Here is a 15,905-nt window from a genome sequence, read left to right as displayed (position 1 = left end):
GTATTGCCAAATAAGTATAGTCTATAGCTTGCTGAATATCACCAGAGTTATGAAATGTTAGCATAACTCTTTAAGTCCTGGGATTAGAGATTCTTTCTGGTTCAGTCTGAAGTCTTTAGCTGAGAAGGAACTCCTGGGTTGTAGGTTGAGTCTTTCGTGAGCTTTGGATCAGGGCAACGCAATACTGCTTCGTCAGATGCTCAGTTCGTCTCTTCAGCCCACAACTTGTGCTTACCCTGCAGGTTACCGGTTCCAAGGAGTTCTCTCTCAGCAGAATACAGGGATGGAAGGCTAAGCAAGGATTTCACTCTGATCCCTCTTGGGAAAGTCTACGGAGAGTGCCCCCACTCTCTGGAAGTAAAGGGTCTACTGTTATAAGACAGTCTTAACTTTCCGTTGTGAGCTATGGTTGGGCATCTGGACCAATTGCAAAGCTGCTATGTAGCAGCGGGCTTGGAGACTGAGTCAATCTCAGACCTTGCTGGATTGGGGAAGGAGTGCCCCCTTCTCTGAGAAGGCTGGGGCTAGATATGATTCAGTCTCCTTTCCCACTGTCTCAGTGCAGCCTCACAGTTGGTCCAAATGCTCAATTATGGCTTATGATGGAAGCGGGAGGATTGTCCTAGAACTGTTCATCCTTTCTTCCTGGGAATACAGAGAGTTGATTTTTGGAATGGTTCTGAGTTTTTCTTGATTAGAGTATGAGGGCGCCATAAAAGAGTCAACAAACGCTTCGGCCAAGCCAAAATCAGCCATCTCTATTCCTGGGTAAGACTTTTGGTACTACGTCAGAATCCTTATCCCCTTGGGGAAAAGGTCAGACATGTGCCACTCCCACTTCAAAAAAATAAGTTCACACTTCCCTCAACAATTCCATTACTCCTAAAAGCCCAATGTAGCACTGTCTGTCTACAATGCCAGTTATTCACTTTTGCTGCTTATTTTATGTTCCAATCCCACGCCCCCCCCCCCCCCCCTTTGTTGGTCCCAACAGAGCACTGTTCATACGCAATGCCCATAGTGACGCATTCATTGACTTGAGTGGGGTTTTCTATAAAATGCAAATATGTTGCGCAATCAAGCCCACCGTAGCATTGTTTGTCTACAATGCCATTAATTCCCCTTCACTGCTCATTTATACCCACCTTGGAGCAGTGTAGAATGCATTGCAAATGATTTCTCATTGGTTGCAGGCTCTTTGTGGTCCCAACAGAGCAGCGTTCATATGCATCGCACATAGCCATTGTCTCCTTGACTGGAGCGATGATCTGAAATGCCGATGATGTGTTGTGAATTGAAGTCCACTTTAGCATTGTCTGTATACAATGCCCCTCCACTGCTCATTTATGCCCACCCTGGAGCAGTGTAGAATGCATTGCAAATGATTTCCCGTTGGTTGCAAGCTCTTTGTGGTCCCAACAGAGCAGCATTCAGATGCAATGCACATAGCCATCCCTTGCTACTCATTTGCTGGAGCAGCATTTAGGTAGGACCTCCCAAACCCACTGTAGCATTGTTTGTATACAATGCTGGTAATTCTCCATTGGCTGCTCATTTATGCCCACCTTGGAGCAGTGTAGAATGCGATTGCAAATGATTTCCCATTAATAATAGGCTCTTTGTGGTCCCAACAGAGTAGCATTCATGTGCCATGCACATAATTTGAATAGTTGAGTTTTCTAAAGTAGTGTTGTATAAGTTTAGACAAAACTGATATTTTATAACCGTAAAATACTTTCCATTAAAGTCTAGTTGATATAATTTATTTTAAAATTTGATAAATTATTGGGGCTTAATGTCATCCTCTTGTGGGTTTTTTTTTTTTTTTTAGTGGAACCTCTATCTCCTTTCAGATAAGTGGATGAGCAGCATGGCTGGGTTCTGGCAAGACACTGCGATTTGATTTAAAACATGGGAAATAGGCAAGTATCTAAATGAAACCTTTTTATTATTGAGATTTCCAGGGATAATGGGATATCAATGATTGGTTAATTACCTTTTTTATATGTATTTTGTCATTTCTGCCTATAAGCTTAAGAAGATGGGCTCTTTTGGTTTAAAGTGTAAAGTCTCAAGGGTTTTTATCTTCATGCATCAAGGTAAAAAACCTTTTCTGTGCAGGATTCCCCCAATCCAGTGATGCTAACTGGAGTCTATGCTATCCTGGGACTCCCTCTACTCATTGGCTGAGACAGCAGCAGGAGCCTTTGGCTCCCACTGCAGTCAATCACAGCCAGTGTGCAAATGAGAAGAGAGAGAGAGGGGTGGGACAGAGTCCGTCTCCATGTGTGAATGGACACATGGAGCAATGGCTGGGGAGTGCACATGCTCGGGTGCCTCCATAGCAAGCTTCTTTTCTGTGGGGGCACGTGACAGGAGGGAGGGACTAAGCGCCGGCAGGGGACCCAAGAAGAGGAGGATCTGGGCTGCTCTGTGCAAAATACGCTTTCCGGTGGGATAGCTGAGGTGGGTTCGGACTCTTGATAGCTGATCCCTAATTCGGAGCAGAATGGGACAGATGACATTTTGTCTCATCTGTGCTTGTCCAATGTATTTTCACTTCTTGACAGCTGACCTTTTCAGACCCCATGTTCGGTCTATGGGCAGCTGGATGAAAATGGACTTGTGTCAGTTTAAATCGGGCTTCCCCAGAAACATAAGGTTTTGGTCCTGAAAAATGGAAACATATGCAGTTCTTCTTTTTTTTTTTTTTTTTTTTTGTGCATAAATACTTGGAGGCAAGCAGATGTAAGTCTATAGATTTACACTGAGCTACCAATCAGATCCACCAGAAAAATGAACAGGTGATTGAGAAAACCTGTAAGAAAAGAATCTGCTACCAGGCAATCCTTGTGTTCATCTGGTTTTGAACACTGGTGAACTGTATCATAAACGTTCAACCTGAGCATTGGCCTCACTTTTTGAAGCGGGACTTTTCAGGACTGAATAACTTTCTGTCCTGAAGAAAGGACATAGAGAAATGTGGCCTGCAATGGTTGGCATCCCATTCAGAAAAATGCTAGTTACATGGCTCCTGGACTTCTTTTGGCATTGGTGTATTTGGTGCTGATGCTGACCCTAGTATTGTAAAACGCATATAAAGTCAGTGATTCTTCACACCAAATGTAACAAGCTTGTGTGAAATGTGAATATAAACACAATAAATGTGATTTGTTCAATCCACAATTGTATGCAAAAAAAAGTGAAAGTCCACTCTAGGTCAAACTGGATCCTAGACTGTCACCAGGTCTCACCTTACAAATAAGCCCCCATTACAGGGGCCAATAAAGCCTTACCAGTAAATGACAAGCCCATGGTCTCTGGTGTCAGCTACGGGTAGGTATGCTGATGGACACTCTTTTTTTCTGAGGCTGAGTTTTGACACTGTGTATACAGTTTTGATCAACAGAGAATGCAAATGTGTCCTCGAGTCCAAGCCAGCGAACTGATAACACGTTGTACGTGCTGACTTGGAACGCTTTAAAAAATGTTAATTTTTTTTCAAATAAAGCAATGCATGTCTTTTAAATTAGATTTATTATTTGTTATAGATGTAGTCTGATTGTCAGGATGTCACATCAATAATAATTATCATTGCAAAGAATTAAACTTGGACTGGATTTTTTTAGGTATCAAAAACACATCTAACCATTGACAATTTTTTATTGAAACATACCGCTTTGGCCGATTAATTCTTTGTGTCCAGTAACTGGCCCAATCTTTGCTGTCAGACAAAACCACCTCACATGTTACAAGAGAACAGTCAAATGTTGACATGATTATACATATGAATACCAACATGTTTTTTCACCCTCAAAATCTCCTTCGGGAAGAGCAGGTTGATCTGAAATAAGATCGCATATAACAGTTTCCTTTGATATATCTATAAAATAATCACAATTTTCTTTGAAATGCATTATGTCAGATTAACCTCCAGTTCCTTTAAAGATTTTGAAGTCAAAACTTGACAAACGTATAATTATGTCCAAATTTGACTATTTTGCAACATATGTATGTGGGGTAGTTTTGATTTGACAGTAAAGATTGGACCAATTACGGCCACAAAGAATTATCAGTCAAAACTGTCTCTATGGACTTAGCCATTTTTCAATAAAATAGTTTTGATTTTTATCTTTAAACCAATTCTTTATTAGCGGCAAATATAAGAAACAATAGAAGTTTTCCTTAAGGTTTTCTCCTTCTAAAAATATCAATTGTCTGGCTGTCTTGCTGATAATCTGTAACACTAAAGCTGACCATAGATGAATCAAGTTTCATCAGGTTCAGTAGGGACTGTGCAAAATTCGATCCATCTTTGGACGGTCTGGTTGTACTGAAGTCGATCCATCAAACTACTTTAGTACCCGCAGTGATAATTTGTGTTCTATCGGCAGGGAAGGCTCCCAACACTCCCTGATGACCATACTGTTGTGGGAGGGATCCTCCCATCAACATTGACTGTATTGATGTGGGAATTGAGTGATTTTCTTTCCTTTCATCCATGCTGGAGGAAAAGAAAATTGTATAATCTATGGCTTGTGTACGAGTAACTAAACCAGGATAAGTACTGTATGCATAGAGACTTATAACTTAGACTTTACATCATGACATGTTTAGATTGTGTGTTATTTAACCCAAAATTAAGATTTCATTATACTCGGGATAAGTAGGCATTATGCTATTGTAAATTTTCTTTTCAGTGTCTAGACTGAAGCCATGATCTCTCCAAACATGGGAAGCCATGATCTCTCCAAGCAACATGGGAAGCCATGATCTCTCCAAGCAACATGGGAAGCCATGATCTCTCCAAGCAACATGGGAAGCCATGATCTCTCCAAGCAACATGGGAAGCTATGATCTCTCCAAGCAACATGGGAAGCTATGATCTCTCCAAGTAACATGGGAAGCTATGATCCCTCCAAGCAACATGGGAAGCCATGAATACACCGATCAAGATGGAAACCCTTTTCTGCTCCCGCAGCATTGGTGGATGATACTCTGTGCACAATTTGGCACGGTACCACTTTTTTATTTTCTATTTATTTAATTTATTATGCACTCCCACGTTTGTCACTTTTTTCTTTGCTTATGTGTGTGTTTTTCACGGATGGAGGGTGTGGGTCCTCGGGCCTACCCTGAAGTCTAGGGGGAGGATGTGTGGCCTTTTGGTTCCTTCCTCCCCTGATCCCTAGGGGGTTTTCTCTCCGGGAGAACCCCCTGACCTAGTACTGGATGTCCGGCTTCGGCTGGGCATAAGGAACGGTGGTCCACCAGGCCTTTTGGCCAGGAGGACCAAATGGGAACCTTGTCCCTGTCAGGAGCTTCGTGCCCCGGGGGATCAGGGTAACGGTTCAACCCCTCCGGGGGTAGGACAAACACACCCTTAAGTGCACTTTTTCGTGTGGTGTTCGCACTTGCACTTTTTTTGTGATCACTTACGGGTTTTTCGTTGTAGTTTGCACGTTTGCGGACTTAAAAAAAAAAAAAAAATTGGTGGATGATAGGTACCTAATATAAAATGCTCAGAATGATAGTCTATTACTTGCAAAAGGTATCGCCAGAGTTATGAGCTTTTATTATAACTCATGGCATGGGTTAGCCACACACTTTTGTGGACCCAAAAATGAATTTACTTGAATGTATTCCTAAGCTGAGTTATGAATGATAGTCTATAGCTTGCTAAATATCACCAGACTGAGTTATAAGATTTTATCATAACTCATTACTTGAGTGACCAAGCCCCAGTGAGCAGGGCAAAACACATCAGATGGTATGGCCAGAACAGAGGCTGAGGACATTCCTCAACGCTGGACTCCTGGGGGTTTATTTACTAAAGCTGGAGAGTCCAAAATCAGACTCCCTTCTGCATAGAAACCAATCAGCTTCTAACCTCAGCTTGTTCAATGAAGCTTTGGCAATGAAACCTGGAAGCTGATTGGTCTGATTTTGGACTCTCCAGCTTTAGTAAATAAACCCCCTGGAGTCGGTGGAGCAGCGTCCATCCCTTTTACTTGTATTGACTGACACTGAAATCGCTCGGACTCACGCTCCCCTCTTCTCACTTGCCAGTGGGAGGATCCCTTTCATTCCATCCATAGCTTGGAGCGGCAACCATAAGGTATATTTCATCATGACTTGGGTTAACCTCAATGTTTTGTGGACCCAAAATGAAATTTACTGAATGTATTGCCAAATAAGTATAGTCTATAGCTTGCTGAATATCACCAGAGTTATGAAATGTTATCATAACTCTTTAAGTTCTGGGATTGGAGAGTCTTTCTGGTTCAGTCTGAAGTCTCCAGCTGAGAAGGAGCTCCTGGGTTGTAGGTTGAGTCTTTCATGAGCTTTGGATCAGGGCAACGCAATACTGCTTCGTCAGATGCTCAGTTCGTCTCTTCAGCCCACAACTTGTGCTTACCCTGCAGGTTACCGGTTCCAAGGAGTTCTTTCAGCAGAATACAGGGATGGAAGGCTAAGCAAGGATTTCACTCTGATCCCTAACTGTTCATCCTTTCTTCCTGGGAATACAGAGTTGATTTTGGAATGGTTCTGAGTTTTTCTTGATTAGAGTATGAGGGCACCATACTAGAGTCAACAAAAGCTTCGGCCAAGCCAAAATCCACAATCTCTATTCCTGGGTCAGACTTTTGGTACTCTGTCAGAATCCTTATCCCCTTGGGGAAAAGGTCAGACATGTGCCACTCCCACTTCAAAAAAATAAGTTCACACTTCCCTCAACAATTCCATTACTCCTAAAAGCCCAATGTAGCACTGTCTGTCTACAATGCCAGTTATTCACTTTTGCTTATTTTATGTTCAAATCCAGTAGCAACCCCCCCCCCCATTAGAGCAGCATTCAGAGGCAATGCACATGGCCATCCCTTGCTGCTCATTTGCTGGAGCAGCATTTAGATAAGACCCCCCCCCCCAGCCCACTGTAGCATTGTTTGTTTATTTGTATACAATGCTGGTAATTCCCCATTGGCTGCTCATTTATGCCCACCTTGGAGCAGTGTAGAATGCGATTGCAAATGATTTCCCATTAATTGCAGGCTCTTATGACTGGCATTAGAACGTATTAATAGATACTTTGCAGGCTCCGAAATGAAAGCATCTTCGTATGCCTGTTGCTTCTTCATGAAAGTCCGGGTCATCTTCTGTTTCTGCTCATGCGTGATGGCGCTTGATAGATTTTTTTTTTTCTTTTCCATTCGACTGTCATACCACCGCATAGAAAATCGGTCGTTTGCATGTGAAATGACATTTTTCAGTTGTTCAACTGGATTTTTTTAGTTCACAATATCATTACCAGTTATAACATCCTGGGTTGCACATTTGTTCAACAAAATTTTTTCCTACGATTTTCTTACCGTGTATTCCTGCCATTAGGGCTTTGTACAGCTTTGGAGTGTTGTCTTTATAGGGAAATATGTTTTATAGAATTAGCATTCGGTCTGACAGTTGAAGAATGGTTGGTTACTTCCATCAGTCTTCCAACCTTTTTCTATTGCTTCCCTGACATGCTCTATATGAGTACTTAAAACAGTTTCTATTTCTTGGATATTTCTAAGAAAAAGGGGTCATGGTTGATTCTAAGAATTACTGGGCAGTCTCAAGTCCTGTACACATGGCCTGAATATCAGCTGGTATTGGCCAGTTCAACAGAAACTGGCCGACATTCGGCCCTTGTGCACACCCACCTATGTTAATATGTATGTTAATATGTAGTAATCAGCCAGAGGTCCCCTCTACAGTAGGATGGGATACAGCCTGGGATGGATAACGCTCTGGAGCCTGGGGTGTTAAGAAGTCAGTCAGAGGTCCCCTTTAAGGTAAGCTGGAATATGGCCTGATGTGGATCTCCCTCCTCTGGATACTGGGATGGTCACCTGGGTTCCTGAGAGATCATTTGCCTGTGCCGCCTCCTCCTCCGCTGCTGTCCGAACCTTGCGGAAGTGGAGATCACAGAAGCCTAGGGACCTCTGGCTGACTTCTTACCACCCCAGGCTCCAGAGGAGGGTTATCCATCCCAGGCTGTATTCCATCCTACCGTAGAGGGGACCTCTGGCTGATTACTACATATTAACATACTGCGCATTTAAAATGTGCATCTGGTGAGTGTGCATTTTTACTATAGCCCGCACGTCACCAAAATATTTGTTTACTACAGGGATAACAAGATTCACCTTTATCCGGATTACTGATATTTATTGGAACTCTCATTTTATCTTTCTTACATTTATTTGGACGTTCTTACTTATTTATTTCTTTGATTATCCACCATGACATCGTATTTCTCTGGATAATTAGCACTTTATTTGGGCATCAGTTAGCTATATATATATATATATATATATATATATATATATATATATTCCAGGTCATCAGTACTGTATATCCAGCATTTTATATATCCTTGAGATTATACAGTCATTTACGCATATCCATTTTAGCGCTGCACATATATTTGTCATTTAGAAGGTATACGGTTTCCTTTTTAGTGTACTAGCTGCTATTATTAAGCGCTCTCTGAGTCCCACTTTTACTGAGCTCATTAGTACAGCAAGCTCCTCCTGAGCGCTTCAGTTTTTTGTTCAGCAGCTGGGTTGAATGACAGACTGGTGTGTGCCCAGCATCACATAACTCCACAGTCCTCTTCTAAACATCACAAAAGCAGGGAGAGCATGTAAACATTTAAGTATAAAGCACCTAAAAACGGTTTTAAAATTTTTAAAATGTATTTTAAGTTATGCTATGTTGATGGGAACATGTAACGAATAAGAAGTAGGTGTTGTCCCAATTTGGCTGCAAAAGTTGAAATTCAGTGTACGTACTATGCTTGCATATGTGTCCTCTCTAATCCTATACCTCTCCTCTTTTTAGCTGCTCGACTGAACTAGTAGTGTTGAAGTGTGAGCAAGGTCAAGGTGAACTGCAATCATCCCAACAACATTATCTTCATCAATTTGCCTGATTTCCTTCACAATTTTGTTCTGTGATGAGCATCAAGTCGAAGCCACTTTCTGATTACTTCATGACTGTCCTCTACCATTTGTCTCGAATATGAAATACAAATTATTGTACAATAAAATGTTGACATTATTTTTTTTAACCTAAGTTACGTCTTGCCATCTTTTTTTTTTTTTTATCTGTTTTTAAACTAGAGGTAGTGGTCAGTTTGCTTGCATTTGGATTAAATGGTCTCTGAATTCAAGTAGAATAATATAAATAGAACCTATAGAGATGACTTGGGCTTGTCTGTATGGACTGATGTGCCTACTATTTGACTTGGATTCAGAGGGCCTTCCATGCTACTTATTACACTTATGCCAGAGGGGTACCCATCCTGGTTAGCAAATCCCTGCCCTGTGTGCTTGAGACAATTCATACTGATCCACAAGGGAAATATGTTTTGATGGTTTTCACGCTATGGGGTCAAAAATATGTGGTGGCTTCGATATATATATCCCTCCACCCTTCTCCTTCACAATGCTATGTACACTTCTGGAGAGGATTCCCCTGCACTGTCCTGCTTAATTGCTACTCATGGAGGACTTTAATGCCACCTTGGCATTTTTCCCGCTGATCTGGTTAATTGGGCATGGGCGGCAGGGTTGGAAGAAGTTTGGAGATGGAAACATCCTACCACTCGATCTTATTCTGTTTTCTCCACGTCCTATAAAACTTCCTCTCGTATTGACCTAGATTTTGCTAACCCCGCATTGTTGGCGGATGTTCTAACTGCTTCCTACCTACCTAGCGGATTGTCAGACCATTGTCCGTTGGCCCTGACGCTCCGCTCTTCCTCTTCTCATAACGCCTCCCTCTGGCGATTGGGACCCCACTGGATCTCCCACCCAACTGTTGCAAATGCTATTCCACCATTGCTAAGTGAGTTTTGGGACAATAATGCTGGGTCATCCTCTCCAGATGTTTTATGGGATGCCTTTAAGGCATATACAAGAGGACAATACATTTCCTCTATTGCTGCGGTCCGCAAAGCACACACCACTACTACCCACACCTTACAGTAGTCAGTGGAGGAATGTAGTACTAAATATGCAGCAGATCACTCTGAAACTAACTTTGACCTCCTCTCCATGGCCAAAAGAAAATTGCACCTTCACTTAGTTGAAATTACCAGATTGGATCTTCTCAATAGCAAACGATTTTTTGAACAAGGTGACCATAATGGGTGGCAACTAGCAATGCTGGCTCAACACGATCACCTTAATTTCCCAGCTTCAGACCTCCATGGGGGGAATGGTTTCCTCACTGTCATATTATAGAAAACTTCTGGCAATTTTACAATACCGTGTACACCTCCAAATTACCCCTCAGATTTCTGGGCTCATAACCTGTCAGCTTTACTCGATCAGTTAGCACTGGGATGGCTCTCAGATGCAGAGGGTGAGGCCCATTACTCCAGAGGAGGTCTCTGCCGCTATTCAATCCTTTCCTTATGGGAAAGCCCCTGGCCTTGATGGACTCCCAATCGAATTCTACAAGACTCATAGTGATATACTCACCCTGTTTTTAGCCTCCCTGTACACACTAAGTTTATCTTTGGGTAAGCTGCCTTCCTCTATGAATCATGCCCATTTGGTGCTAATCTATAAACTCCCTAAGGATACTGCCTCCTATGAGCCTAACGCTTTGATCAACACTGATTTTTAAAATCATAACCAAGCTTCTTACTCTGAGGCTGCAACTGATACTGCCTACCATTATTGACCTGGACCAAACGGGGCTCATGGCACATAGAGCCACAGTCATAAATATACGCAGACTGTAAAAACATTCATGCTACACATGCCAATGTGGGTTCTAAGGGTGGTGGCCTCCCTAGATCTTGAGAAGGCCTTTGATACCATCGAATGGTCATTTCTCTGGGAGGTACTTCGTAGAATGGGCTTCCCTCCTAGTTTTCATTGCATGGCTCAAGACACTTTATGCCAATCCTACCGCTGCGGTCCAGTTGGGTGGTGGCCTGTCAATCCTGTTCTCTATCCAGAGGCACTTGGCAGGGTTTCCCTCTCTCTCTGGCTCTTTTTTCCACATCTGTGGAGCCCATAGCTGAGGCTCTACATACCCCCCCTAACATCGGGGGCCTACGCATCAGCTGGCAGAAGGAGAGGGTGGCCCTGTACGCTGATGACCTTTTGTTTCTAAATGATGCTGGACCGTCGCTTGCTGGGGCCCCTCCAAATCCTGCACTCATTTGCTCCTCATTTGCTCCTGTTACGGCTCTCAGGGTCAACTGGACGAAATCCCAACGAAATCCCTACTGTTCCCCATTGACCCCCAGACTCCTAGCACGGCCCTCCCTTCTGCTCAGCTACAGTGGGTGGAGAGTTTTAGGTATCTATGAGTCGTGATCTCTCTCTGGGCCTCTAATTTTCTTCTTCCCTTAAATTTTACTCCATGGTACAAGATCTTAGGCTTAAACTGAAGGCATGGGAGTCCCTACCTTTTATCTGTTCTTGGGTGCATCTACCTTAACTAAAATGAAAGTTCTCCCGAAACTCACCTACCTATTCCGACACTCTCCGCAATGGATCCCTAAATCCTTTTTCACTCAACATGACCAACTATTCTCTATTTCGGGCCCCAACACCCCCTGATTGTTACAAATATTTCTTGGCCACTCAATTGGTTACAGCCACCTGGTGGGGTAAGTTCTGATTCCAACAACTCCTCAACTGATCTGGAAGCTGCAGTGTTGCGCTCCATGGAGGCTCTGAGGTTCCTTTTTGTATAGAAGATCCTGGGCCCACTACCCATTGATGCCCTCCATGCTCCCCACCCTGCGGGCCTGGTGTGCAGATTTAATATGCAAATGCTATCCCAAGCTAGCCGTCTCTATGAATGCCCCATAATGGCTTAATCCCACCCTACCCCATTTTTTCATGATACCCTCAGGCCTGGACAAAATGTAATCTCCCAAATTGTCACCGATTCTACATTGTCCCCTTTTGGCTGCCCTTTTTTCTATGTATAATGTTCCTGCATCCCATCTAGTTCAATACTTACAGCTCTCCCATGCCTTCCATGCTCAATTCCCTCAGTCTTCACTACGGCTCATCCAACCAGCTCTCGAAGTGTTGAGGTCTGATTGCACTGTGAAGCCTACCTCCCATCTAGAGGTGGACTGACCATTCGGGCACTGCCCGAGGGCCCAGGGTCAGTAGGGGGCCCCATGAGATGCCCCTTGTACCTTTTTATAGGCTTTTGTGGGTGTGCTTTGAGTGTGGGCAAAGACACAGGGGCCCCGTGATCCCCTATTGCCCGGTGGCCCCATGAGTTGTCCGTCCGCCCCTGCTCCCATCTATATTCCCACTTATTGAGAGCTTCTCTACCTGCTCTGGAGGCTTGCGCGTGTGATGGTTGTGAGTAGAGATGAGCGAAGAAATGAAAAATTCGATTCGACTGATTCGGCGAATTCGTGGACAATATTCGATTCGAGTCGAATAAATTCGCTGTGAATTTAACTTAAAAAAGGGTGTTTCTAGGCTTCAGAGAGACTTAATATTAGTGCAGAACACTGTACCTTTAATTTAAATGCCCTTGGAGTCTGCTGGGGAAGAGAAATAATACTGTCTGTCAGTATGACATGCAGATGAGTGCCGTCGATCTTAGAATCACTGCACACTTCACTCCTTTGGCCAGTCACGGGGCCAAAACCAGTGTTTGGAGCCACAGTGTGGCGGTGGAGGCAGCAGCAATGGGAGGCCATACAGCAACCTATGACAAAATGGAAACCAGCAGGAGCGTGAGGAGACCTGAAAGTGGCACATGGCAGAGTGGGAGCAATGGGAGGCGGTACAGGGACCCAGGTCACACTGTGGGCCCAGCAGCAGCGTGACCAGGCGGTACGGGGGCCCATGGCCGATATGGGGCTTGGTGGCACCTATGGAAGGCCTGTAATCTGCCAGCAACCTATGACAAAATGGACAACCGCAGGAGTGTGAGGAGATTTCAAAGTGGCACATGGCAGAGTGGAAGCAATGGGAGGCCGTACAGGGACCCAGGTCACACTGTGGGCTCAGCAGCAGCGTGACCAGGAGGTACGGGGGCCCATGGTCGATATGGGGCCTGGCGGCACCTATGGAAGGCCGCTAATCTGCCAGCAACCTATGACAAAATGGACAACCGCAGGAGTGTGAGGAGATTTCAAAGAGGTACATGGCAGAGTGGAAGCAATGGGAGGCCGTACAGGGACCCAGGTCACACTGTGGGACCAGCATCAGCGTGAACAGGCGGTACGGGGGCCCATGGCCGATTTGACCTCATTCATCCCATAGTCCTGCCGACTCACGAATAGCGTGGCCTCCTCAAAGGGCCTGAGCAAGCGCAGGTGTCACACATGAGCTGACAATGGCTGACATCTAAGTTACACAGGGAGTACCTTTATCCGCTTTTAACATCAGGAAATCTGTGATGGCCTTTAGCTGTTCGTAAAGGCGGTCTAACATATGTAGGGTTGAATTACACCTTGTTGCAACGTCACAGCATGAGGAGTCGGTACGGGGGCCCATGGCAGATTACATGTCTGGCAGCAGCAATGGGAGGCCCGTAATCTGCCAGCACCCTATGTCAAAAAATTAAACACACCAGCAGTGTGAAGAGACCTGAAAGTGGCACATGGCAGCAGAGTGTGGCGATGGAGACAGCAGCAATGGGAGGCCGTACAGGGACCCATGAGAGACTCTGGACTTGGCAGCAGCATGAGGAGGCGGTATATAGGGGCCCATGGCAGATTAGGGGCCTGGCAGCAGCTATGTGAGGCCCGTAATCTGCCTGCACCCTATGTCAAAAAATTAAACACACCAGCAGTGTGAAGAGACCTGAAAGTGGCACATGGCAGCAGAGTGTGGCGATGGAGACAGCAGCAATGGGAGGCCGTACAGGGACCCATGAGAGACTCTAGACTTGGCAGCAGCATGAGGAGGCGGTATATAGGGGCCCATGGCAGATTAGGGGCCTGGCAGCAGCTATGTGAGGCCCGTAATCTGCCTGCACCCTATGTCAAAAAATTTAACACACCAGCAGTGTGAAGAGACCTGAAAGTGGCACATGGCAGCAGAGTGTGGCGATGGAGACAGCAGCAATGGGAGGCCGTACAGGGACCCATGAGAGACTCTGGACTTGGCAGCAGCATGAGGAGGCGGTATATAGGGGCCCATGGCAGATTAGGGGCCTGGCAGCAGCTATGTGAGGCCCGTAATCTGCCTGCACCCTATGTCAAAAAATTAAACACACCAGCAGTGTGAAGAGACCTGAAAGTGGCACATGGCAGCAGAGTGTGGCGATGGAGACAGCAGCAATGGGAGGCCGTACAGGGACCCATGAGAGACTCTAGACTTGGCAGCAGCATGAGGAGGCGGTATATAGGGGCCCATGGCAGATTAGGGGCCTGGCAGCAGCTATGTGAGGCCCGTAATCTGCCTGCACCCTATGTCAAAAAATTAAACACACCAGCAGTGTGAAGAGACCTGAAAGTGGCACATGGCAGCAGAGTGTGGCGATGGAGACAGCAGCAATGGGAGGCCGTACAGGGACCCATGAGAGACTCTGGACTTGGCAGCAGCATGAGGAGGCGGTATATAGGGGCCCATGGCAGATTAGGGGCCTGGCAGCAGCTATGTGAGGCCCGTAATCTGCCTGCACCCTATGTCAAAAAATTAAACACACCAGCAGTGTGAAGAGACCTGAAAGTGGCACATGGCAGCAGAGTGTGGCGATGGAGACAGCAGCAATGGGAGGCCGTACAGGGACCCATGAGAGACTCTGGACCTAGCAGCAGCATGAGGAGGCGGTATATAGGGGCCTATGGCAGATTAGGGGCCTGGCAGCAGCTATAGGAGGCCCGTAATCTGCCAGCACCCTATGTCAAAAAATTAAACACACCAGCAGTGTGAGGAGACCTGAAAGTGGCACATGTTTGAGGCATGATTCATGGCGGATTTAGTCAGTTGTGTCAGGAACTGGTGGTTTGAAATCCAGACTAATCCACGCCTGATTCATTTTCACAAACGTGAGTCTCTCCACACTTTGGGTGGACAGTCGTGTCCTCCGCGGAGTTACAATACCTCCTGCCGCACTAAACACGCGCTCCGATGCCACGCTACTGGCCGGGCATGACAGCCTTTCAAGGGCAAATTCAGCTAGTTGGGGCCAAAGGTCAAGTTTCGTTGCCCAGTAGTCAAGGGGATTGTCTACCTCGGTTGGCAGGGTGCTGTCCAAGTAGGCCCAAGCCTGTTGTTTGAGCTCCTGCTCCAGGTCCACCTGATGCTGCTGCTGCTGCTGCGGCTGGTTAGTAGTTTCCTCACTGCGCTGGTGAAGAAAGCTACTCATCATCGACTGCAGACTGAGGCAGCCGCTGCTGGTGGAGCTGCCACTGCTCCTACCACCCCACCCCTCCCCTGCTGCCATGCCAGCGGAACGCGAGCGCACAGGGCCCACAGTGTCTGAGGATGGACGTTGGCGCACAAAGGCAGAGACCAACTGACTACATAGGTGGTTTTTATAGTACGTAATTTTGGCCTCCCTCTCAGCAGGTGTGAAAAAGGCCACCATTTTGGACCGGTAGCGAGGGTCCAACAAGGTGGACAGCCAAAAGTCATCCCTCTGTCTGATGGTTATTATTCGGCTGTCGCTACGCAAGCAACCGAGCATGCTATGGGCCATTTGTGCCAAGGAATGCGAGGGACTCCCTGCCTCCATCTCCACAGCATACTGCCACGGTGCGTCTGGGTCCTCTGTCTCCTCCTCCTCCTCCTCTACCAGATGCTCCTGCTCCTCCACTCCTGTCCGCTGAGTGGAAAAACCACCCATTTCACTCAATAATTCCTGAGCACAAATGTCCTCCTCTACCTCCTCCTCTTCTTCCTGTCCTGCCCCCA

General features: G+C 45.7%; 2 protein-coding genes across 5 annotated transcripts in view; both read left to right on the top strand.

Annotated features, from left to right (window-relative positions):
* Positions 1-9,117, top strand: part of LOC149453409 (uncharacterized) — a 30,607-nt gene extending 21,490 nt beyond the window's left edge. For 2 of the 4 annotated variants that reach the window (XM_089688534.1, XM_089688533.1), the window contains exons 6-8: positions 1,832-1,922; positions 4,701-5,017; positions 8,884-9,117. In XM_089688534.1, coding sequence (XP_089544660.1) covers positions 1,832-1,903 — 72 coding nt within the window. In that variant the 3' untranslated portion in view covers positions 1,904-1,922; positions 4,701-5,017; positions 8,884-9,117. The remainder of the gene's footprint in view (positions 1-1,831; positions 1,923-4,700; positions 5,018-8,883) is intronic. The other 2 variants (XM_089688536.1, XM_089688535.1) reach the window with 2 other exon arrangements.
* The window catches only part of LOC149453408 (uncharacterized), a 66,648-nt gene that overhangs the window by 29,526 nt on the left and 21,217 nt on the right, over positions 1-15,905 (top strand). The gene's annotated exons all lie outside the window — the stretch shown is intronic.

This window comes from Staurois parvus, unplaced genomic scaffold, assembly GCF_062004578.1.
Source record: "Staurois parvus isolate SC_StPar_1 unplaced genomic scaffold, SC_StPar_1.0 ptg000449l, whole genome shotgun sequence".
NCBI lineage: Eukaryota > Metazoa > Chordata > Amphibia > Anura > Ranidae > Staurois > Staurois parvus.
This window is presented reverse-complemented; position numbering and strand designations above follow the sequence as displayed.